Genomic DNA, 26,998 nt, shown 5'->3' with positions numbered 1-26,998 from the left:
CTTTCAGGAAGCATGATAAAGTTAATTTCCTCAGGATGGCATCTGCCATCACATTTTGATGAAGAGTTAAGTGATGCTATGATAAGAGGAGATGAGTGATAGCTTGGTCAGGATAACATTCTTGACTTCCTTATGTTTCCTAAGGGGATAAGACTCAGAACCTGGCTATTGAAATCTCTTTTAATAGTTCAATATTATTAATAGGCACATCAGTTTGACTAATATATCACGGAAAATAACTGTGGAATTTTAATATCTACTTAAAGAGAAAATATGCCCATCATTGGGGAAACATTCTATATCATCTAAACACATCTGATATAATTATATCTAAGAAAAAAATGGCTTCCTTTTCTGGAAAGAAGCCAGTAGTCATTTTATCTTACATTTATTTCTTCCTCATATATAGTAATGCAGACATTATTTTTTTCTACCATCTAAACAAGCATTTTCATCCTTAGGAAAAACAAAATGTCTTTTTATAGGAAATGGTTATTATCCTTATGAAACATACACACTTATTCAAGAATTAGTAGGAAACAGAGGTGCTGCATTACAAACTTTCTTCACCTCTTAGTCTACTAAACAGTTCATTGTCAAAAAAAAATCTATTTACTCACTAACTTCTAATAAAATATCAAAATACCTTCTCACAATATCAGCAGAGCATTTTTTATTTTTTTTGGCTCGAATGGGAGTTCTAAATGATTTCCAAATATAAATGAGATCCAAACTATCTAAGGACAGATTACCAAATGCTTGATGTGATTTACCCGAGGAGTGCATTTGCAGAGGGTTTTTAGAACTGTGCCCCCCATTGTGACAATCTCTAGATTTAATTTCAGACATGAATGGAGATACTTTTCATGAAAACCTCCCCCTTTTCCTAGAAACATTAAAAGGTCTGAGGTAGTATAACCTCTAATAAGAAGGTAACTCCACCTATAAATGGAAGAACGGACTAAAGCTTTCTAAATATAAAGATTAGAATGTCATAGTGTGAATTAATAACCACTGTGTTCTAGTCCACAATGGGAAGCATTCTATAAAAATTTGCATTTAAGATAAAAGATAGTTGTCTTTCCTTTAGGATATCATCCTTATACTTGATTTTTTGTCCTTCCTATGGAACTCATAGCATGGCCCTTTGTTTCATTATGGATATCAGCAGACATTCAGTATGTCCCTGGAAACCACAAGAGTTGGCAGGCAAAAAGAATTTCACCAAAGTCGTATTCCTTTATTCTTTGATGTTTACAAATCTGCAATCTTTACAAAAATGATATCTGAGTTATAGTCACTTATTTGTGATTTGAATTTTAAAACTTCACTATCATGTACTGGAATTTTAACTTTTAATCGTAGGGTTCCTCCTCCCAGTAGAGTGCGTCTATTGTCCGTCATTTATTTAGACGTAATTTCCAACATAGCGTATAGTCAAAGTGAATCAACGGAATCGATATTTGAATTTGAGTGTTCCTCGTCATATTCTGTATTGTGCATCATTAGTAGTCTTCAGCATCCCCATATGTTCAATACCACATTTTTTTAAGTTTTTAATTAATCTTTTATTTTTTAGTTACAGTTGACATTCAGTATTATTTTATATTTCAGGTGTACAGCATAGTGGTTAGACATTTGTATAATTTATAAAGTGATCTTTCCTATGTCTCGTACCTACCCAGCACCAGACATACTTATTACAATATTATTGACTATATTTCCTATGCTTTACTCTACATTCTATGTTTATTTTGTAACTACCAATTCGTACTTCTTAATCCCTTTATCTTTTTTACCCAGCCCCGCGAAACCACTTTTCGTCTGGCAACCATCAGCTTGTTCTCTGTATCTATGAGTCTGTTTCTGTTTTGTTTGTTTATTCTGTTCTTTAGATTCCACATGTAAGTGAAATCATATGGTATTTGTCTTTCTCTGCCTGACATTTCACTTAGCATGATATTCTCTTGGTCCATCCATGTCACAATGGTTAAGATTTCTTTCTTTTTATGTATGGCCAAGCAATATTCCACTGTATATATATACACCTTCAATACCTATTTTAATGAAATTAAAATAATATTGACTTTTAAAGTTTCATCTTTAATAGTTTGCATAGCTATGGATATTAAATATGAATGGCATTTAAATGTAAAAGTCCGTAAAATTATTTTTTGTAAAACTATTACAAAATGAGCTGTAGTAGGAGAAAAGCACGTAGCCTTAGTACATGGTCTGGACAGAAGTTACAAAGTCAGTGAAGGAAAGAACAGAGTGGGTAGAGAAATGAGAGAAAACATGAAAAAGCATTAGGGTTTCATGAACTACGGGAGAAAGAGTATCAAAAGAATTTTGCAGAATGATATAAAATGAGGCTTACCACAATTTGTATTAAAACCAGCCAGGTTTTCAGCAAACAACATCTTTAAGGCAAGCTATATTTTTTCATTATTTATTTTTGTTGTAGTAAAAGCCATATGATATAAAATCTACCATCATAACAAATTTTTAAGTATGCAGTAGAGAATTGGTAACTATTTGCACATTGTTGTACAGAAAATCTCTAGACCGTTTTCATCTTGTATGACTAAACTCTATCCAAATTAAACAACAATTCTCTGTTTCCCTTGGCAACCACCATTCTATTTTCTGCTTCAATGAGTTTGAATACTTTACATACTTCATGTAGGTAGAATCATAGAGTATCCGTCTTTCTATAATGGGCTTATTTCTATTCACATAGTATCCTCGAGTTTCATCCATATTATACCACATGACAGGTAAGACAGAAACCTGCCCCCTGGGCAGCCTCCCCCAAAACCAAAACACTGAAACCCCCCTCCAACTTCTCCCTCCCCAGGGGAAGCTGAGAGTTGGAGGTTTTGTTCCACGGTCCTTACCGAACAAAAGGAGAGGGTCTATGACAGTGATTGTGTGGTAGTTCCAACCTTTGCCTTTGTTCTCGGTGGTCCCCAAACTGGTAGCTTCCTTGTCAGTGCTTGTCAGAACTTGGACATCCAGTCCAGTGTTCTCTTTCCCTCTTCTAAGGGAAGAGCCAACAACCAAGAGCTGGATATTTCCTCCTAATTGTACTGCACTGCACTGGGGGAGGAACTACGGTGAGTGAATGTTATGAATTTGCCTACCTGGCTTACGTAGCTGACTTGGTGTGCAAGAGCCTATTAATCGGTTTCTGGGTTTCTCACCTGGAGGATTGGTCAGTGATTTGTTGTTGAGCACTGTCTCTAGTGGGAAGGAGGGTTTGGCTCTTCTTATTCTACTATCTTTCTGATATCTCCCCCTGGCATTTTCTTTGTTTCTTTAAATGTAATCCTAAATATTATTGGGACCCTGACATTATTTGGCATTGCTTGATTTTCCTAATTGCCATTTAATTTCTAAAATCTCATTTCTCTGTAAATATAAGCAACCGCCTTTACTGGCAATGATAATCACTCAGTATGATCTGGATCATATATGCTGGAAACGTGAATTATAAATTACTTTAGTATAAGTTTTCCTTCAAATATCGAAAGTCTAGCTAAAGAAGTCCCAAAATTTTATCAACGAGATTTATGTTTAGTTCAGATTTTAATTCCAGTATATTTAAATGATTGCACAATCCAATTTCTTTTCTCTGCAGAGCTCTGTGTTTATTACCATGGCAACTAGTGTGAGACATCCGATAGAGTCAGTAGAAATTTTTCTCTTATATAAACACAAAAATAAAGTGAATCGAACACTAAGTCATATGTAGTACATGTACAGGTTTATGCTGAAATTCATCTTCTCTGAGGCATCTAAACAGGAGTTTTAAAAGAGTTTTGAGATGAGAGGCTAATTCCAATTTATGTCTCTATTGTTTGAACTTTTTCAGCTAGAATAATTGTCCTCATGATGTGATGATAGTGTGGAAAGGAGCATTTTCTCTCTAATATGGGCACTGCTAGAAAGCCTAAAGTGATCTCATTAGAGTCAAATGATTCATCCAGTGGATCGTGGCAGTTCTCATCTCCCTTTGTATTGCAAGGATGGTCTGGAAATGAAAGGATCTGATTGAGAGAACACTGACATTTGTTGAGCATGACCATGGAAAGAAGGGAATGACCAAATTAACATATTTACTGGGAGAGAAGTGACACTTTGGACCATGATCATAATTCAGCAAGTAGACATACCCTTTTCTTTTTCCTTCCGTAGCACTTTGATCACAGGAAACATGATTCCATATAGTCTCTCATACATTTATTCATATTCCTATGAATTTTGGGACTACTGAATGAACTTCAAGGTCTTTAAACTGAATACTAATTTTTAAAGGAAACATTGGCTATGTCTTCCAAGATTTTGACCTTTCCCTAGACTGTTAAACCGGTTACATTTAGCTGAACTTACAGAACACAGGCTTTCCTCGGGGAACTCAAGCTAACTGTATCTTTAAAATTTTTAAGACTTCAATACTGTCCTCAGATGTCTTGTGGAAGGGTGAGAAAATTAAAATGTCGGAGAAAGGAAAACTGCCAGCCAGAGAGGAAATGATTTCAATGTCTCCTGGATCATTTAAAGAACGCTTGGCCATGCTGAGTTGTCAGCTATGCAGATTGTTATGAAATGAAATAATCAAGCTCCCCAAAAAAAATGAAGGAAGAAAAATCTGTAATAGATATGACTAACCATGCCATGAGTGACTTACACTGCATCCATTTAGTGCTATTTATTGCTAATTTATTTACATTCAGCATTTATTTGGCACCTCATATTTTAGAAGCCATTTAAATGTTTAATCATGAGTGAAAAGTCCATAAAGCTTCTAGTCTGATATTAGTAACTTTCTAATATATATATATATATATTTTTAGCTGTACCACTTCATCTCTAAAATATTTGAAAGATATACAATATATATATACGTATTCATTCATATATTGAAAGCTAGAAGTATATATACCTATATTCATATATACAAAACTAGAAGTATATATGCGTATTTCTGCCTGCATAGAAATAGGTGATATATAAGAAACCATGGCAGAGAAACCATTAGCTATACCAGAAATAATGAAATAAATACGGAGAGCTACCATAAATGAGTGAAAATCTGGTCTATAGAATATCAATAAAGAAGGCATCCTGTATTATTGTTGAACACACGCAGTAACTGAAACTAAATGTAACTTTAATGAAATCACACTTAATGTAGTTCTATAGGGAAGATGTTAGGATGGATCATTTTTATGTATAATTATTTCAATTAATGGTTTTATATGTAAACATAAATAGATATGTCTTATGTCACAGTGGGAGTTAAATATAGCTTGCCAACTTTAAAACTATAAATTATTGTAATTCCTTGGTAATTGTGATTATTATATCATAAATCATATATATGATCACATATGATCATAAATCATATGTATATATAAAAGAAAAAATTCAAACTAGTCCTTTCACTCAGGTAAGGAACATCTGCATTAATACTATTTATCTATCGTTTATGCTATTTGTAAACTCTGTGAAAAAATCTACGGTGCTATGTAACAACACTATAGTTTCATGGGTTATTATCAGGCCACATTTATCTTCTGAGAATGGAATAATTAACTTCATTAAGTAAGAAGAAATACCTTTATTTTGACAATGTTTTAGAATCTCTTCCTTCCAAAGTCAGCATAACTAAAGTAGATCACTTATTCAGTGGATACACTCTGTCCCTCATCCTCCCAGAAAAGAGAAGCAGAGGAAATGCATGATTGCAGTGTGGGAGATTTAGGAGAGACATGAACAAGCACTTTCTATCTGCAAGTTAATAAGTGAGTTTCATGATTGACAGGCCAATGATAGGCTCATATATAGAAGCCATTTCCTATCGCCCAAATCTAAGTTTCTGTAGGAACACAATGCACATAGGTCTTATAAAATCTTTTTCTACTGAGACTCATCTAAGATCTGCCCCATTTTACCGAGAAAAGAAATTATCAAAATGTGAACGTCTAAAAATAGTGGTTTATAATTGACAGCCTAATTCTTTCTTAATTATAGGTATGCTACAGTGGCACTATAATTAGGACTGATCAGCAGCTCCAAAGTGAGTCAGACTTGATCATTCACACCGTACGAGGATGTACATGGGTTCCATATGCAGAAAACCCTGAAACTGAAGATGCAGGGTCTTTTTCCTCACACCTCTTGGTGGTTCCAAGATCATCCTGCATTTACTCTCTCTCTTGCAGAACAAAGCAAATATTTCATTCTCATATCTGTGTTACTGATTATCACTGAGGGAACGTGTCGTTTTTAAGTTAAAACGTTTAAAGCTTACATTGGAATTCTAAAACTAATCCATACTCAGGGACTTCACTAAAGCAATATTAATATAACACAGTTTATTATTCAATTATGTAACTGAAATCTGAAAGGAAATTTAGGCTTAAATTGAGTAATTGACATCACCTTAGTACAAAACAGATCCCTATGAACTAGATAAAATATTCATCTTATAATTTGATATAAGGTGCTTTCTTTCCCGAAAAAGGTATACTTTTAGGAAACAGTTAATATTGAGACAGAAAACTAGGAGTTCAGAATTCTGTTTTAAACCTGACCATTTACTCTAAATGATCTTAAACAAGTTATTTTTCACTCTTTCCCTAGTTACGTATCTTTAAAATTTAGACAATGACCGAACTTCTCAAATCAACTTCTCCAATAACTAAATCCAACGCTTTTGCTGTAATAAAAACAAAGTTAGCTTGATAAACTCTATGATAGAACATTTTAAATAATATAAATAATAAAATCTTAGTCATAGCAGCATAAGCAGGAAAAAAAAAACTATCAATAATGCCAAAATGAACCATATTAGGAAACATAACTGTGAGAACTTTAAATGTTACCAAATGTTAAAAATGGTGAAAGTTCTTTCTTTCACATGTAATTAGCTGCCTTGAGTCTGAAAGTAAGCATAACAGATGGCCAGAGGACAGAGAGTACCATCCGTGGCTTCAGTCTGGCTTGAGCCTACTCCATCTATATCATTTTTCCTGACAGACTTGGGCACCGTGATAATCAATCTGCCAGTTTTCACCCTGTCTTGAATCCACCTTACAGAAGCCCCAAACGTGCCTAGAGCTAAAGGACAGTTGAAAGTGAGGAAGACGGAGATGTGTGGTGAATGTTAATTTTATGAAAAGAAGCAAGGAGAATTTCCTTTGCGACACTTTCCACTAAAAACTTAGAAATGTGGCTGAACTTCTTGTAGAAAGACTGAAATATATCCTAGGACTTAAGGGAAAAACATATTAATGAAAATCATTTATAGCTTGCTTTTATCATGTCTATGAATTAGCTTTATCTTAGTCAATACATTTTAAATAGCACTATAAAAAGAAACATCTTTTTGAAAAGAGAATCCATTCTTCAATGTCTGTATACTAATGCAAGGAACCATATGTGAAAAGGTTTGATACATGGAAGATATAGTTGGGAAGCCACAGAATCCTAGAAAATATTCTTGGGAATCAGAAGCAAAATTAAGATTGTCTTCACTATTATTATCATGGTACCCAATTATGAAACATTCATACAGTTAACAAAATTACTTGAAATTACTCATGATTTAGCAGTTCCTTTTCATTGAATCCAACTTTAAAAAACAAACCTTTTGTGTATGTCATTTCCCAAATCACAACCATGTTATATAATTCAGTGCAGGAATTAATATGGCAAGCTCCTAGTCACTTGGTGATGTGTGCTGTTATGTTCGCTTCCCCTTATTGGTACAAACAGAATAAATAGTGTGGCTTTTAGGTAATTTTGAGCCCATACCCATCTTTCTCTAGAAAATGAGGAGCTAACTACAAGGCTCTAATGCACTGAGACCTGGCCAACCAAAGTTGATTCATCAACAGTTCCTTTGAAAGGTATGTTGACAAGAACTGTGAAGCCCTGCCTGAATTTCTACCATGATAATTCTCTAAAATTATATAAGCAAACGTATATGTGACCAAAATAAAGCATGGGGGCAGCAAAATAAATCCAGAGACTTTTCTCTTCAAGGAACAATAGTGTATAAAAAAACACTCTTTAGGAGTAAAAGACCACTGCGCACTTATCAGCTGCCTGAATTTGGACAAATCTCCAACTTTATCTGAGCTTCAGTTTAATAATGCATAGCCTGCAAACCAAAATCCTTGCCTTGGCTATCAGACAGAGATATTGTGAGATTCAAAAAGATAATGTCTTTTTATCAGAGAAACTGCTTTGGGAAGCTATACTAATAAAAACATTCAATTTGCCTAAACACTCAATATTACTTCTCTATTAATCTAGGGAAGGTAAACTCCATAATCCACAAATTATGGCAAAAATCATGATCTCTATGGGATCAATGCACTGAAATACTAGAGTACAAGAGTAGCAGCATTCTTCTGACCAGCATCATCTAGGCTTCTCATCTTGCCTACTAGAGAATTCGTATATCTTGGCATCTTGGTGATTCTGGCATATGTTTCTGTCATTGACGTTTTTTAGGTATACTGAAAAGTTATGGGGACGTGAAAGTGCCGTAATTGAGAGTAGTTGGTACTATTGTTGTCCGAACAAGCTAATGACAATAACTCTCACCAGACGTATGCTCACCTGGAAGAGAGTGTCTGGAAACAATTAAGATTATGTTCATCAATCTAAGTAGCACTAAGTAAAGCATAGATTTCATTTACTTCAAGAGGGAAGGATACTAGTAAAATATAAAAATAAAATAAAAGCAAACCCTGTTAGAATGCAAATAATAATAATAAAAGCTTCAAACATACTTCTGATTAAAAACCATGTGATATTCTAATTTATTTCAATAGATGCATTGTTATGACCAAGATAGAACACTGTTATATTAATAATATTAAAACACATAGCACATATATGTTCCGAAATGGTCATCAGTTGTAAATTTGTACTACAGCATTCAGACCTAGAACTGCATTAAAGTCAAAATAGCTTCTGACAGATTGACCACACTTCTGTGCTTAAATTACAGTACCTAATGAAAGCATATACTCGCCACACATGTTCAGGTTATTATCTTTTATCAATGTCTACCCCCACTGCTTTTTTTCCCATTATCTCTTCAGTCCTACTGAGGTTATTTGGAAAAGAGACCAGAGGCAATGTTAAGATGAGACAGTCTTCAAATTATAATTTCTGACTTCAAATTAAAAATGAAGTCCTAATCCTAATTTTGGAGTAAATTGTCCTGGATCTTACTCAAACAAATTCAGATGCATTAATGATATTTGTGGATTACCAGAGATCCTCATGTCATATATATTGACTTAAGACCTAAGTTTATTGTGTATTTAAACATTTTAATAGAATGAGTTCATATGTAGATATAATAGTATAATGAAAGAAAATTATACCAACATCAGGCTATTGGTCTTTTGCTATAAACAGAGATCATAAGGCCACAAATTAAAGGAAAAAATGCATTTCACAGGTACATAATAATTATGCTACACATTTTAACAGTTAGAAAGATGAAAGCCTTTGCTAGCTTCTTCTTAGAGGATTTGACAGAAAATTCATAATTTTCACATAAGAACATCATCTGTTTCCTGACAGGATTAACATAACTGATTTGAAAGTGAGTTTTCATCTGTAAACTGTGTAGGATAGATGACAATCATATTTAAAATCAAACAAAAAACAACACCCTTTTGTTTTGAAAAATAATCATGCTAAACTTAACTGTACTTTGTTTCAAATGTGTTCCAAAAGGAGAATCAAATTTTATGAAATTAAGATTTTATTGCAGTAGTGTGCTTTACTCCAAAGGACTTAAGAATCACAAAATAGATAGAGATAGATCTAAGGATAGGGAGAGGGTGGGGAGAGGGATAGAGACAAGTTCATGAACCGAAATAGTTAGAGACAGATGGAGATTACCTTCACATAGCACCGTTGGATAGATCATGGGAAGAGGTGAAAGGGAGACAAAGTGTACATAGGTTACATTTTAAGAACAAAATCAGAAATTACGAAGAAGAATCTCTTACCCTGAAAAACTCTTTAGTGGAGCCAGAGTCTAATGTTCCATAAGCAATTTCTGTTTGCTTAGAAAGATCCTCAGCACTTTCGATGGGAGACACCATCCTCTCTACAGTCAGGAAGGCAGCTAAGTTAGCCGTGTAGGAGGAGATTATGATCAGGGTAAAGAACCACCACACACCTCCAACAATGCGCCCAGAGAGGGATCTAATAACAAGTATGAAATGGATTTGTAAAGTGAAATGAATGACCTAATAAAAACACAAGTTAGCAGTATTATGCAAATATTGACTTATAGTGGAATATTTAACTTTATATGTTTCAAATGAAACTGAAAATTATTAAACATTCTGGACAAGGAATACAGATTAGCTATATTTGTTGAGACACCCAGAGGCCAAAACTTAAAATTACTGAGCCTCTTTCATAGTTGTAATGCCCAAATTGTTTATGGTATGAAATCCCATAACAAAGCTATTTCAAGAAATGGGCAAATAATCCATCTGGTGCTCATACTACTTTACCCACTCATGGTATAAGCAAACATAAACAGCAGAATCTAAGATCACCAGCAATACTCAGAGCAATGTTGACAAACAAAACCATCATAATAAATTAGTATGCACCATAGGTATAGCTTTCAACACTGAAGAACCCCTCCTTTTAATTCAGCCAATGAATTTCCAAAATCCTCATAAACGTTCCAATATCTCAATAGTTTTTGTGTGTGTGTGTTTGCGTGCCAAACACAGGTTTTAGATATAGTACAGAATAGAAGATGGAAAAGAAATGATACTACAAACAAAGGTATGACACAAAATATAATTCCTAATGAATAAAAATCTGATGCTTCATGGCATGGATTGCTATCACCCTGTTCCTTTGTTCCTCCTGCTTAAGAAAAAAAGAAAACTCAAGGAAAACAAATTAGACATTTTAAATTTTGCCAAGATATAGATTCCCAATTTGAAATATAATAAGATAATATTTCCATAAATTCTTACACAAAAATACTTTTTAAAAGCTTAATAGATTTGCAAAATTTACTTTAAGTCCTAGGTAGATAAATATATATATATGTAGATACAAAAATGTATCTATCTATCTATCTATCTATCTATCTATCTAACTATCATCTATATATACATATAGATATAGATATACTGTATTACTTAAAAAAACGGTGGGATCTACATATAAAGGCATTAGAGAAATATTAACAAACAAATGTAGTAATATTTTCTATCATGTTAATAACTCTGCTATGTCTAAAAACTATACTTGCTATGGTGAAGAAGTAATATTTCTAAACATTTAAATTACAAAAATTGGGCAATTTATGGCCTAAACAAACTTCCTCACAATTAAAGTAAGAAATACAGCTCTTGATAAATCACAGATACTGTATCAAATTAGTGGGTAATATATGTAGAATAAACTCAGTCAAGGGGGGACACTAATTTAAAAGTATTTTTTTTTTTTTTGGTAAAAAACATCTGTTGCTAAAATAAAGAAAGAGCAAGCAATGAAAAACAAAAAGAATAATATTAAGAGCCCTATCACAGTCTCCAAGAGATACAAATAATTAAATAAATATGATAGGATGAAAAAAGTTAAACACTTCTCACTTATATTTGGAAAAGGATATTAAATAAATTTAAAATTTAGGAACTCCCTTGTGTAAATGCAGCCACTCTTAAAACATTCACTATTTATTCCACAGCAATGGAAGATATAATTATATGACATGTACCCTCTATTTAAGAGGGTAGATTCAGTACCTGACTGTTCAAATAACTTAAAACAAATCCGATTTCATGGTAATGCTTTTGACACTATACATTATGTGTTAATTTGCAATATATTTGAGAATCATTTTTAAAGTCATTTCTTTCCAGTTGTAAAATAGACATAAGACAGGCTTTTTTTTTGCTCTATTCCAGTACTTAAATCAGATTTAATGAATTCAATATGCCGATTTATTTAAAGTGTATAAGATATCTCAAAAAATTATTGGACAAACATAATTCAAAACAAATTTTTTGAGCAACTGATTATTTACTCGTTAGTGTTTTCAAAGGTTCCATTAATGATTTTGAAATAGTTCCTGAGAAATTTTATGCAGAGGGGCAAATTCAGTTTTATGTTTATGGTGAAAAAAATCATTTTTCTAATTAAAAAGAAAACTTTCCCCTCTCAGCATCTGTACTAAAAAAGTAAATAAATGAACATATTCTAAGACTTTTATTTTCTATTTAATTAATATTTTAAAGTGTTATTTTGTTTAATTCATCTGAATCCGTTAGAGATATTGGGGGGGGGGACAAGCAAGCAGAGGAATAAAGGTGAATTTTAGAGCATTTTGCTCTCATAATTTCTGTGGTTCTCCTCTTCAGAAAATTGTGATAGGATAATCTAAACTTAATTTCAGGCAAGCGACCGACTCTGTTCAATAAATTATTCTAGATTAAAATTTAAATGTATTATATTAATATTAATAATGTAGTTCCATATAATATTTTAAAAAGAGATGATAAATATCTTTTAAAATATTTAAAGAGCATCTGTGCATTCCATGTATCATCATTATTATTTTAGATGCTAAGCTGCTCTATTCTTTCCTAAACTGAAGTAACTATCATTGCATTTTAAATAAAGACAGATTGATTCATTTAAAAAATCATTAAATTTGCTAATACTATATATTATGTTCCATTTTTAAATGCACATATAACATAAAAATATATATGCTTAAAATTTTTAATGAAATTAATTTTGCCCATATCCTATATATTCTGACAAAAAATATCAATTAATAAAAAGAGAAAAATACACTATCTAAAATATATTTATGTTACCAGAAATAAAAATTATTATATGTGAAATTATAGTGAAATCAAAAGCACAGGAAAAAAAGTCATGTTTTAGGAAGCAGGCTTGTTGAAAATTAGTTGTGTATGTCCTGGTGGATCCTGGGATAACATTGTTAAATATGCCCTATGCTCCAGCCTCCATGTGTAAATATGTTTTCTGCTCCTTGACAAGCGCTGGACACCAAAACAATGACCTTCAGAGCCATGAGGCCTGAGGAGCAGGGCAAGCAAAACTGAAGATCCATCTATGGGAACCCAGGTCAATATACCTACTCCATAATGAACCCCCATACACCTCTCCCTACTTACTCAAAAGGCAGAGCATAGTTCATGTCACCCTAAGATAATTGCCTTCTGTCTCAAGACAAGGTAACGTTATACTTTAGTAGTCTTCTTTCCAAAGATCAATCTTTTCATTATTTACGGACCAGAATGTTCTCTGAGATCCCAATTCAGTTAATATTTTTCTTCCTTGTTATTAGAAAATTCTCTTAATGTGTTTAACTTAAATCAGATAAACTAAATGTAGAGATAGAACTATGACTTTAATACATCTTGTCAGAGGTCATCAGAATTATATATACATAGATATATATGCCATAAAAATACCACTGGTATATTAGTAATTCAGTGTAGTTCCATAGAAAAGTTACAGTAGGAAGTGATTGAATTAAGATTGTTTAGATCCATATAATTCATAAAAATTCACCCTATTATCACAGAAGTAAGCAGTTAATAATCAATCCTAAATTAAAATATGACAATGGATCAATAATGATTTAGGCTGTAAATGTGAAAGCAATCACACTAGAAAAGGTATGATTTATTCTTCTGAAGAACAAACTATGACTGTCATTCTTATTCATGTATATAAAGAAAACAAAGGCAATATGTGTTTTGTGATATATTCATCATTTCTGAGTGTTCTAGTGCAGGAATTAAAATATCATAATGAGAAGAGTATGAATATATTCCATGATGTATATAGTGCATTCAATATGGCACAAGCTTTTATAATGAATTGGCCATTGTTACACAGCCATGTATTTCTAGATATTTGTAAAATGTTATCATAACCTCCTTTTAGTCCAGCAACCTAAACTTGAAAAAAAAACAAATTTTATAATCTCACCCCCACCATTTCCATGAGCTGATTAATGATGGGTAAATAAAAGAGATGGGATGTGTGCCAATGAAGTTTTGTAAACAAGCTGTTTCTTTTACAGTTAATAAATAATATTGCCCATTTTCCCATATACAGGTCTGTGTATCAACACACAGATGACTGTAAAATGAGAATATGCAGCAAAAACACGGTACCCCTCCAAGAAGGCATGGAATGATAGAAACCTTATGCATTTTATAGCTCCTCCATGGTGTGTATAATTTCACCAGGGAAATATAAGGTCAACATTCAAAGAACATTGCTCAAATATTTCACAGACTTATGCCGATTATAAGTATCTGTCCTTAAGAGCCTTAAACTGCTTGGACAGGTAGTCGGCAGCTGGTTACTTCTTTAGAGTGAATTCATAAACACCATGAATGTCCACTTGAGACCTAAAATGCACAAAGTTGAAGCAGGTGAGTAACCAACCTTGGCGAAATATCGCATCCTTGCTGCATAAAGGCACCCAAGGAAAACCAGAGACTATTAAAAATCCCAAATTCATTAGTTGATTCACTACTTTGTGTTTCTCTTCCATCTTCAAACTCCTCAGTGTGCCACTCGTAGGGGCTAAATCTGCTGACCAGGAATAAAACTACACTGACCCCAATGTAGGCAAAAACAATGCACATCCAGATCTCATAGGCTAAAGGATCAAGAAATGAAAACACTCCTGGTTTGGACTTCTGAGGCTTCTTGATCATGATAGATATCCCGAGGCTCATAAAGGGCTTTGAGAAGTCAATCACCTCTTCTCTCACAAGGGTAATAGTTAATGGAGCAATTGCAATATCAGCTTTCTGTAAAGGAAACAAAGGAAAGTAGTACCTGGAGTTATGACCAGAAAGGAATCATGGTTATATTATTGGATCAAAAGGGAAGGGAAGGAAATCAAGAAAATGGCAATAATTATTTCCCTGGTAAAGTCCTAGTAAAGAATAAACAAAAAATATCATTCCCCAATTAACCCTCCTTTTCATAACGACATAGTACACCCACGTGGCTTGATTACGATAATTCCATCTTTACATCTATGCCTTTGTAGATTTTGAAAAATGCATATGACCCAGATATTACAAGACAGGAAATGCCTGTCTCACTTAATCTGCACATTTGCTTCTGACTTCATTCTTAATCTTCAAGTTTTCTGAGGGAAATGAGATAGTATTCTTAGCGTAATGCAGGAAACCAACAACCTCAGACATAGGTACTTTTCAGGGAGAGGAGGCATTCTGTCAACAACAGTTCAAATTGAATGACTTTCTATGAGAAGAGTTGTACTTACCCCATATACAAGTTCTCCAACCATCCCATTCCAAATTTTCGTGTCTGCATCCCTGGCCCCATACTTGCCATCCCCAACAATTGTCAACTTGTACTTGAATCCACAATGTTTGGCAATTTCTGCAGCCAAGTCAACACAGTAGCCCTCATAGCGCTCATTGCCTTCGAGCATTTCATGATTTTTCTTCATCATAACATATGGAGATTCCTATATGAAAAGATGGTGCTTTAGTTGATAAAAATAGCTGTGTTAATTATTTACTCTCATTGAATCAAATCTGATTTAATAACTGCCTGTTAGCCAGAGACATCATAGAGTATAAATGGTGAACAATATGAGGGGAAAAAATAAGCATAATTCTTCTGAATAAAGGCCTTCAAATGTCTATCATTGTATTTCATTACATGGCTTGTCCCTAGCAATACTAAAGTAACCAAGAGACTCATAAGCAGAAACTGTTGGCATGTCTCCTTGTCATGTCTGTGATTCCTAGGGCTTAGAGAGACCTCTAAGAAGGCCGTTCAGCATCTATTTTATTCAATTCTGATGCACCACATTTTTTTTCTGGGTTAAGTCTATGCCAACCTCAAGAACTATCATTCACCCAAAACTGTTGAAGTACTGTTGCTTCAAGAACAAGGTTGTTATGGAAATTGGGTTATTCGCCAGTGATATGCAGAAGATTGAAAGGATCATTGCCATGGTGCTGTTCTGATCCTATCCTGTCAGACTTCAGCTCTCACTTAATCTACAAAATATAATGTCCTAGAATGCTACTACAAGTTTAGCTAGGTAGTAGCCTCCCCCTGCAAATATAAGAAAGAGGAAGCATGAGAAAATTGCTCAACACAGCTCAATACTCTCCACTGAAAAGTGGCATCAAGGATATTTGCGGTCTCAGTGAGAGTTCCTTTCAATGGCATGATGAAAGCAAAATCCTCAAATATCTAACTGACACTTATTAAGCTATTTCTAAATGCCAACCAATGCTTTTTATACAAATCCTTATTAGCCTATCTGTATTTTTTGCCAATATTGTTTGAATGATGAATCCCATAAATTACTACTATACATCACTGCTTAGCAAAATAAAATCATTATTCACAGAATTTTGGACTATTAGTCAACTCCATTTCCTCCACTTCATTTCACCAACAGCTTGTCATAATCTACATCTCCCTTACATCTATCCAAAGCCCAGATGTTCAAGATCCAGTACAATTCTGTCTCATTCAATAAACATTTATTTGGCGCTAGCTATGTGCCAACTAATATGTTGAAACTTGGGGTTAAAAGAAGGGAGATCATCTTTGCCTTTAAGGAGTTCATCTTTTATTACGAAGAAAGAGAAATTGGCAACATTATCATAGCATATAATAAATGTAAAGAAAGAATGTACCCAGAATTGTATGGAAATAAAAAGGTGAAGCACCTGAGAAACATAGGAGATGTGTTCTTTAAGACTTTCCCAGTTGTTCACCTGTGTTCACAGGTTATGAATTACCTGTCAGGATACATTTCAGCCTTGAAGAGACAGGGAGTAGTTTTGGAAGCTTTAGCTAGTGCTCGTATAGTCCTTTTGGCAGAGTAAATATGCAATAAATGATTCAAACTTTGCAAAAGCAACACTGTAATAGTTATTGTCCTAAAATATATACCGCAATTCTAGTTGGCAAATATTGTTCATAAGAGAAAAATAAAGTAAAACAGGCATATGTAGCTAATTACCAAAATTGTAGTGACAACAACAGTCTTATTCTCAAGCCCAGAGGTATCATTTCCAGAAGGGAGCTCAGTAAGGGTAACAACCATTTTGTCCACTTCACTCCAGTATCCAATCTGAAAAAGGTTACAGAAGGTATGCACATGGACAAAGAACTCTCTATTAGCAAAGCATTTAATGATTTTCCATCCCATGTTTGAATCTAAAATTATGCTTGTATTAACTAACCTTCTTCTTAATAGAGATGTGTTTTTGATAATATGTGAATCTAATAGGAATAGACAGGGACTATAAAAACAAACAAACATAATTCTTAAAAATGCCTTATTTCTTCATGTTCATGTTTCATATTCTCCAAGGATCATTTGGGAGTGATCCTTTAGAAATATAAATAATGTCCAAACAATGGCATTTTAGCCATAACAGTCCAAATTGAACAGTTAACATGCATATTTGCACCAGCTATGCTTTCTCTTCTAGACTATAAACTTACAGCAATAGTTCTTTTTCTTCTCATTAAATTCTTTTTCTACCTTGTTCCAAAAAAAAAGACAAAAAGTATAACCATTTTATTTGTAGTTATTTATAGTTAAATTTCAGTGTTACTTACCAGAAATGAATAGATTTGATTTATGAAAACATATTCAAAAAAATATCTGTTTCTGAAAGTTGTTAAACTCTATCTATGGGAATGCATATCTCCAGGACTCTATGGAAGATAAGGTGATTTTGATGGGTTAGCTAACTACCTCCTCACATAGAGAGAACTGTCTTTAAATCACTAATGATTTACCTTCCGGGGCCCATTAGTTTTGAGCTCCATGATGTTAATTGTATAGTTAATTCTTTTCCCATTCTGGTCAAACTTTATATTTCCTGAGAGACCTTCAACCTGAACCTAATGAGGAAATGGGAAAGAAGCACAGTTATAAATTTACTTCAATCAAAGATACAAACTGTACTGATTACTCTCACTGGGCTCAAGTTAAGAAAACTACATTTATAAGGTTTCTTTTCACTCTTCAACCTACCTTTGTATACTTAGGAAATAATATTCCCTTCACATTAAACATAAACAATAAAACAAGGTAACTAATTCATCAGGGGGAAAAAAGTAGCCATTGTTAATTCACATTAATACGCATGTCAAGTGACTGACCTGTTTGAGGGCCCTTTCTATTTCTACACCTTGTCCCCAGGGGACGGCTGGGTTCGCCAGACAGTCTCCCGCGTTTCCCCTTCGGGAGATTTCAATTCTCTGCTTCCGTAGGTTGCGGAAAGCTTCAGTCATCACTTGAACAGCATCATAGGTCAGAGCAGAAGTATACTGAAAAGTATCATGCACATTTCATAAGAATGGGAGAAAATGCAGGGACTCACTGCCCACTGGCCATCAAAACAATCCAGTTGCCCACCATATAATACCACGCCAAGTCCAAGAATTTGGACACAATGTCTGCATCTAGAAACCTAAGATTCTAAGAGAAGTAGTAAGGACTATTGGGACTAACTATGGAAGGTGGTCTTGACTCTCAACATTTTTTATGTTCATATCTCAGCTATCTCAGGTGAGACCTTACACAGGTAATAATTGTGTCGATGTTTTGTTGTTGTTTTTTGTTTGTTTTTTTACAATCAGTTTCTCATTAGACCATCATTTTATGGCCTGATGGCCTGATCTGGTGATGCAGGATGTTGTCATATTAATCAATAAATATTTCTCCACTGTCTATTGAGAAACTCATTTCACAATAAGGAAAGAATACTGATTAGTTTCAGGATCCTTAGTCTCTAATCGACCCTAGTGATGCTCATGTAGATAGACCTGCAATGGCCTTTTGAGGTTTTTTGTTTTGTTTTGTTTTGTTTTGTTTTGCTTTTTAACTTCCTCTAGATGATTATGGTAACCAAGTAGAAGAACTACCACAGTTTCTAATTTCTATGCCCCCTTCATGCTTCAATAGTCTATGATAACGTTGGTTCCAAACTTATTGTATTCAGAACCCAATAGGACAGCAGGACAGTTAAAGGAGCTGGGAACCAAGCAGAAAAAAAAACTACATGTGTACTAAGCATTCTCAGTAGCTAGATAAGTATTATTGTGTGCATGTATATATACTGACACCTGTCAAATGTATAGTGCTGCTGTCAGTAATAATAAATCACATTTTAACATAGAGCCTTTAATGAATGCTAAGGAAATGTCTGTTCTTGAGTATTTTTTGATCTGTAGATAAGAAAAGCACAGTGAAACTGGGGGGAAATGGAATATCATACTGATTTTTGTGACACTAAAATTCTTAACCACAAATCCAAAGTGGGCACTCAGTATTTCCAAATAATCCTCCTTTCTTTAGTGACTTAGTTCTTCCACTCTCAAAAATGATTATTTTATACCTTCTTTTATCTTCTCTAATACCCATACTTAACACACTTCCTTTTCTCTGAATTCCTGCTGATTTTCTTGCCTTACATGTCACTGAGAAAACAGAAGCTATCAGACAGAACCTCCTTGTCTTTCACCCATCAAACTACATAGCTCCACATTCTCTCGGTTTCCCTCCTGAGTTAATAACACATGAGGTGTTACCTGAGGTGACCATATACCTACCTGGGGGCAGTCACTATAACAGTGCACTCGGCCAGTCCCGCTCATCTTCTTAAACATTGTTTCTGCAATTACCCCCTCAATATCCTGCGTCCGCATCCCCATTTTTTCCTGACTATTGGATCATCTCTATTATCAATTCAACTGCTCTAATATCTCCAGCCACAAATAATGGGATAGATGATACTTATAGGTAGAGATAGACAGAGATATAGATACATTATAGTTGTAGATACCTTGTTTCCCCGAAAATAAGACCTAACCAGACAATCAGCTCTAATGTGTCTTTTAGACCAAAAATTAACATAAGACCCGGTCTTATTTTACTTATAGTAAAATACTTATAGTAAAATAAGGTACTTACAATAAAATAAGACCGAGTCTTTAATACAATATAACATAATATAAATCAGGTCTTATATTAATTTTTGCTCCAAAAGATACATTACAGCTGACTGTCTGGCTAGGTCTTATTTTCAGGGAAACAAGGTAGATAGATAGATAGATAGATAGATATGATAACTGCTTCTGAGATCTGTATCTCCTTCCATTTTCCATCCTCTTTTTCTATTTCCTTCATAAGAAAATTTGTTAAGAGGAGTGTTCTAAATTTGCCTTTCCACATCAACCTCCTTGCTCTAAGTGATGTCATTCAGCCCATGGCTCTTTAAATTGTAGCCACGTGCTCAAACATTACTTCCTCAGAAATGCCCCTCCTGTCCAACCCATTCCCAGTCACTCTCCTTCCTGGGATCTTGTTATTCTCTTCATAGTCTCTACCAGTATCTGAGTATCTTGTTCATGTATTCCTGTCTACTTCATCTCTCCTCCCTACTACAATATTTACTGTAGGGAAGTAGAAAACTTGTTTGACTTGTCTGTCACCACTGAATTCTCAAAGTCCAAGGCAGGGCTGGACAGATTGAGGAGCCTTAATAAGAGGGAAGGGAGGGAGGGAGGGAAAGAGGGAGGGAAGAATGGGAGGAAAGGAGATCAAAGATCTTGATATGGACCGTGTCTTTATGGAACTCACATTGTCTGCCCATCCAGTTGAAAGATATATAAACAGAAAATTTCAATATATCTGTTATAGTTTATGAATTGGTCCAATGGTAGATAGATGTCCATTTTGTTTATTTCTTTTTTGTATGAGTCATATTCCAATAAGGCAAATGAGAAAATAATTTATGTGGTATGAATTATCCCCTACAGGGATATGGACATTTTTTTAAGCCTCTATTTTTTTTAATGCTAAAAATGGTAGTGTGAGGTTATCATTAATCTTTGCATGGATTGGTTTAGTCGAATCACTTTCATTTTATCATATGAATGAATCAATTTTGATGGGACAGTTGACAGGAAGAAAGAAAAAGAGAAAATGATTTTAAGTCTGTATGAGCTGCCCGCTAAAATTTCTTCTTATGTGCTACCAGTTAAGTGTTGTGGCAAGCTTAAATGTGAGTCCTTCTTTACATATCTAGACTATCCCCTGGATGGTCACACTGGAGTTTCCTACAAATACCTCAGCTAGACAGATCTAAATAAAACCCATTACCATTTATTTCCAAAGTCCGCATTCTTTTTTCCTTCAAACTGTGTATGCAAGAAATTACCAAAATATAGTGTTTTACAGATCCAATTAGGCAACTTATATTCCTAGATTAAAACTGTAATTTCTGGGAACCTGTCCTAAAACAATATTCTCAAATCCAGAGAATTTACATACAAAGATATTAATTTCAATATTATTTGTAATATGCAAAAATTAGAAACAACCTAAATTTCTGACACTAAGGGGATGTTTAAAAATATGTTTTCTGTCTTGAACAAATTTTATGCAGCCATTAAAAAGTGATATTAATGAAGGTTATGTAACAATATGACTAATACTAATTATTAAATAAATAAAAAAATATTACAACTAATTAAAAAACCTTTTCTACAAAAAATGAGAGTAATTTAAAAATGGTTATATCTCTTCAACAAAAAAGGGAAAGCAAAACAACAAAATGGCTATAATAATAGGGAGAAAACATACATGATTATATTTTTCCCAAGTATTCTATGATATCCATATACTATTGAAAAAACTGTATTATATCAAAAGCATTGTTTTAAATCATATCTCCTCAAGACAAAACTGGAAAAATAAGAAATATAATATTAGGATTTATCTGCCTCAATTACATGTTCATTTATATTTTCTTAGAGGAAAAATAAAACATAATTTACTTTTTTATAAAGCAATTAGTTCATTGCCAATATAAATCTTACAGTAAAGTTTAGGTCACTGAATAGGAAACAGAACTGAAAATGAATAATTTGATTATATTTAAAAAGTATTGCAATTTGTATTAAAAAGTTTTAATAGTTAAAAGACAAAAATCTTCTTTGAGTCAGCTTGCTCACATTACTATAGGAAATACTATAAAGCTATCTGCTTAATGTTTTAGATGTTGGTGAAGTACATTAAAAAATAAGATTAGGTTGAATGAACTAAAAGCATTTAAGTCAATGTGGCATGTTATAATTATGATTCAGAGCATGAGCATGCTAAAAAAAAATCCTTTCAACCTTTTTTAAATGTTCAAATCTAATCAAGTCTCCATCCTATTATCATTTTAAATTAAAAGTCACAATCATAGAAACACAATTCTGGGCCAAGAGAAAAATCAACAGCCTCTGTATCCAGAGTTTCATTTTGTTTATGTTCTGCATTTGTGGCTCATTTCTTTTTCTAAACAAATATGTTCACATTTTGATTGGATAGTTAAATATTTCAGTTTTATCCTACCATTCACTAAAGTAGATGTAAATTAATTTTAAGGGAACATGATGACACTGTAACTATCTCCTTCTTTGAAAACAAATACATCATCTCTGTCCTGATGTTTATGTTCTGTGAAATCCCTCAGCTGAGTTGGAAAATGGTATTTCAGTGGGGGGCCATTATGTTTTGCAGTGTTATATCACAATCACATCCTATCCACGCTTTAGGAAGAAATTTGGGGAAATGATTTTATGGTCCATTTTCCAAACACACTCTTTATGCTATTTTAAATGTGTAATTGTTTTGACTTATTTTTATTTAAGGAAATTAAATATGTATTTAAACATTTTTGTTATGCCCAATATTCATCAGACATCATTCAATAATATATTACTGTAATTATTCATTGATATCAGAAAACATTATTCTGACAGCCAAAAAAAAAGAGGGGATGAAAACAAGTCCTATGTACATTTAGAATTTAATGAATAGACAAAGAGGATAAATAGGCTAAAAAAAAAAAAAATATGGGTCATCATAATCATAGCACCTATTTCTAAACATGTAATCAATTATCAGTGCTATCCTAAAATAGAAAAAAAATATATATATATATCACTCAAAAAAGAAGTACTACAGTTTAGGTATTATGAAAGAGTTATAAAATTTCCTATGAATGGTTACTTTCCAAATTTTTCTTGACACTTGAAATTGAGTTGCGTACAGTTGAGAAAGCATTGCATATAGCATCAAAAGACAGGGCTCAACCTGATTTTACCATTTACTTCTCTGTAGCCTTGGGAAGGTTAACTAAAGTATCAGCGTCCAAGGTTTCTTATCAATGAAAGAAGGAGAGCAATGACTTTTCTATTTCATAGTAGTGTTGGAAAGGAAGTGAGGGACAAAGAAAAAATTCATGTTGACCTAGTTCTCTATGTGCCAAATCTGAGCTGGATAGTTTCCTAGTAAGCCCTTTTAAAAACTCTTATGCAACAAATATTTGTTCCAATTGTATAGGTGAAGAATCCAAGTTATCAATTTATATTTTGTCCAAGGTCACAAAACTATGTGACATAGATGGGATTTGAATACAGATCTCTGTGTTTCCGGGGTAACGAGGCTGACCAACTGTTCTGGTTTGCCTGGGACTGTTCACAGTTTTAGAACAAAGTCTGGAGTTGCAGGTAACTCCTCAGTCTCAGGCACACTGGGATGACTGGTCCCCTCGTATAGCAAATACCAGATCAAGTGAGTAGCGTTACAGGAAATAAGACGCTGGGTGAGTTGTAAACTATGCTAAAAATATTAACTAGCATTTTGCCTTCATTTTTCCTTTAATACTGTATTTCCTGATATAAAACTTGCTTGTCTTTACAATGTTTTGAAAACCACTACTTATTTCCCCCAAAATAAGGCCTAGCTGGACAATCAGCTCTCATGCGTCTTTTGCAGCAAAAATTAATATAAAACCCAGTCTTATTTTACTATAAGACCCGTCTTTAATATAATATAATATAATGTAATATAATATAATGTAATATAATATAATATAATATAATATAATATAATATAATATCCATAATACTGATCTTATATTAAGTTTTTCTTCAAAAGATGCAGGAGAGCTGATTGTCCGGCTAGGTCTTATTTTCGGGGAAACAGGGTATTCTGATCTATAAATATCTGTGATCCAATAAATACAGAACATGATTCTCACATTCATATGTTAAAGGCTCTGAGATAACATTCCACTATAACTTTGTTTGATCAGCATTGCCCAAACTAATTACCATTTAAAAAATTTCCTTAAAATAATTGCTTTCCATAAAAATAGTGTTCTATGTAACATACCATAGAGTGTTAAAAGTTTTATGTACTGCCTAAATTTTACATACTCATTTTAAAAATATCATTGATTTTTAGTTAAATAAAAGTATTACAGGTGAATTATATTTTTCTGGAGAATCTTACACAAGAGAACTCTCAGTTTCTTTATTTTACAGAATTATCAACATGGTCAAAAATAATGAGCTCTAGGAAAAATAAGAAAGCCTATGAGAAAACTTTTAGAAGCTTTTCTTATTTTTTAAGATTCATGTCAATGTCCAAGAATCAACTTAGAGCCACAGGAAAAAGAACAGTATTAACACATATATTATGAAATTAAACTTAATTCACTTGTCTCGATTTCAAATTCAACTGCAGTCTACCCTCTGGAAAGAGCTATCTGTGATAAGATCATCTTTAATTTCGTAGAAAGCTTTTTCAACGTGCCCTTTGAAACTTCACAAAGTAACAAAAATCTTCATAAAAGCTCAATATTAGTGAAGCAACAGGAACTCTCATTTATTGCTGGTGGGAATGCAAAATGGTACAACCACTTTGGGAGACAGTTTGGCAGTTTCTTACAAAACTAAACATCCTCTTACCATATGATCCTGCAATTGCACTGGTTGGTATTTCCCCAAAGGAGTTGAAACCATATGTCTACTCAAAAACCAGCACACAGATGTTCATAGCAGCTTTATTCATAATTGTCAAAACTTGGAAGCAACCAGCATGTCTTTCAGTAGGTAAATGGATAAATAAATTGTCGTGTATATAGACAATGGAATATTTTCAGCTCAGAAGGAATGACCTACCAAGCTATGAAAGGACATGAAGGAACTTTAAATGCATATTACTAAATTAAAAAGCCAACCTGAAAAGGCTTCATACTGAAGGATTCCAATATTCTGGAAAAGGCAAAAAAATGGAGAGAATTAAAAAAATCATTTGTTGCTAGGAGTTGGGAGTAGGCGGAAGGATGATTAGGCAGAGCATGGAGGATTTTTAGAGCAGTGAAAATACTCTCTATAAAATGATAATGATGGAAGCATGTTATTATACAGTTGTCCAAACCCATAGAATGTACCATGAGTGAACACCATGAGTAAACCCTAATGTAAATTATGGCTGTTGGGTAATTATGATATGTCAATGTTAATTCATCAATCCTAATAAATGTATCACTATGAGAAGTGAAGTTGACATATGGGAAATATCTGTAGTTTCTGCTCAATTTTGTGTGAACCTAAAACTGCTCTGAAAAAAAGTCTTAATTTAAAAAAGTAATTAAAAAAACATCTTTAGTAAGCACATAAACTGCATCGTGTTTCCAAGGGTGAAAGGTCAGCTCCATTGGGAAGGAACCAAAATTAGCGTCTTTATTATTCTCTATGAGTAGTAAAAATAATTTTAAGTTTACTGTGAAGAAAAACTCTTCATTAAAAAAGAAATAGGTTAACAACAACACATTTTTGCCTAAATTATCCAGTTGGCTATTGACCCAGACTGAAAGTGTTGCTTATGGGCCAAGACTTTTACATCCTGAAACTGTAGATTCACTTAATGATTCAAATTTTCAGATAAAACTAATCAGATTGATCAAGATAGAAAAAAAAAAAACAACAACCACCTCAAATCAGTACATTGTCTGGTTTTGATTCATCCAGAGGGACTTCCTTTGAAGCAGATCGTTTATTTTATTGGTTGCATAAATTCCTTCCCCTGAATCACCCCAATTTCTAGGACTCTTCTAAAACAAGGTAAAAGTTTCTTATTTTTGAATAATCTATGAAAAATAAAACAAACAGTGTTCAGTGTAATTTAGGATTTGATTTCAGTACTTGGAGTTCAGAGATGACTCCCTACAAGGCACTACAATTTTGAGAGACAGAGGATCTATTTGGAAAGTCATAGATTCAGCAAAAATTATAAATGTTAGTGTATTTTTTATTGTGTGCTTAAATTAGCACATTACATAATCATGTAAAGTGATTAGAGATTTAGGAAAACTCTTAGAGATCACCTATACTTACTCCCTTTACAGTGGAAGAAATGTGGAAATGAGATGAACCCAGATATCCTGCAGTAATGCATTTGTATTTTAAATGGTGTTTTATATATATATATATATATATATGCATATATATATATATATATGTGTGTGTGTGTGTGTGTGTGTGTGTATGTATATTTAAATCTATCCATGTATATTTAAATAGTGCAACATTAAAACACATTTTTTATAAAATATATAATTTTGTGAATATTAACATTTTAATTTATGGATTTATTTCAGTCATATCCGCATTTTTTAAACCACAAACAACAAAATATAAGGAACTAAACCTGTGAAACCTGTAGGTTCTTGTGTGGCAAAATGCTTTACTATCAGGAGTACAGGATGCCTGTATGTCAGCTGTGGTTTTGGTCAGTTAAAACATTCAAGAAGCAGGACTAATTCTATTAGGTCACCAGGGTACTATTTAATGCACAACGCTAATTACTCGACTGAAAAAGGTTATACTCTTTTCAGACAGGCCTAATGACTCTCTTAGGATAGCAATTAATAAAATTTGAGTCTGTGCTTTAAGTCGTTTCCTGAGGAAAATGAGATTCTTATAAGAAAGCTATTATTTAAATGCCACGCAAATGTCAGTCATGTATTACTGTTAAATTCAACAACAGCAGGAAACAGCAGACACA

General features: G+C 33.3%; 1 protein-coding gene across 4 annotated transcripts in view; it reads right to left on the bottom strand.

Annotated features, from left to right (window-relative positions):
- Positions 1 to 26,998, bottom strand: part of GRIA2 (glutamate ionotropic receptor AMPA type subunit 2) — a 120,836-nt gene that overhangs the window by 7,629 nt on the left and 86,209 nt on the right. For all 4 annotated transcript variants that reach the window (XM_081077784.1, XM_081077783.1, XM_081077785.1 and 1 more), the window contains exons 7-12: positions 18,250 to 18,417; positions 17,884 to 17,988; positions 17,096 to 17,206; positions 15,368 to 15,574; positions 14,512 to 14,882; positions 10,050 to 10,248 (exon numbers count right to left, since the gene is read on the bottom strand). In XM_081077784.1, the coding sequence (XP_080933910.1) occupies positions 10,050 to 10,248; positions 14,512 to 14,882; positions 15,368 to 15,574; positions 17,096 to 17,206; positions 17,884 to 17,988; positions 18,250 to 18,417 (1,161 nt within the window). The remainder of the gene's footprint in view (positions 1 to 10,049; positions 10,249 to 14,511; positions 14,883 to 15,367; positions 15,575 to 17,095; positions 17,207 to 17,883; positions 17,989 to 18,249; positions 18,418 to 26,998) is intronic.

The sequence above is a fragment of the Rhinolophus hipposideros genome (genome assembly GCF_964194185.1).
Source record: "Rhinolophus hipposideros genome assembly, chromosome: 16".
NCBI lineage: Eukaryota > Metazoa > Chordata > Mammalia > Chiroptera > Rhinolophidae > Rhinolophus > Rhinolophus hipposideros.
The sequence above is the reverse complement of the archived record's forward strand: the minus strand, read 5'-3'. Positions and strand labels throughout refer to the sequence as shown.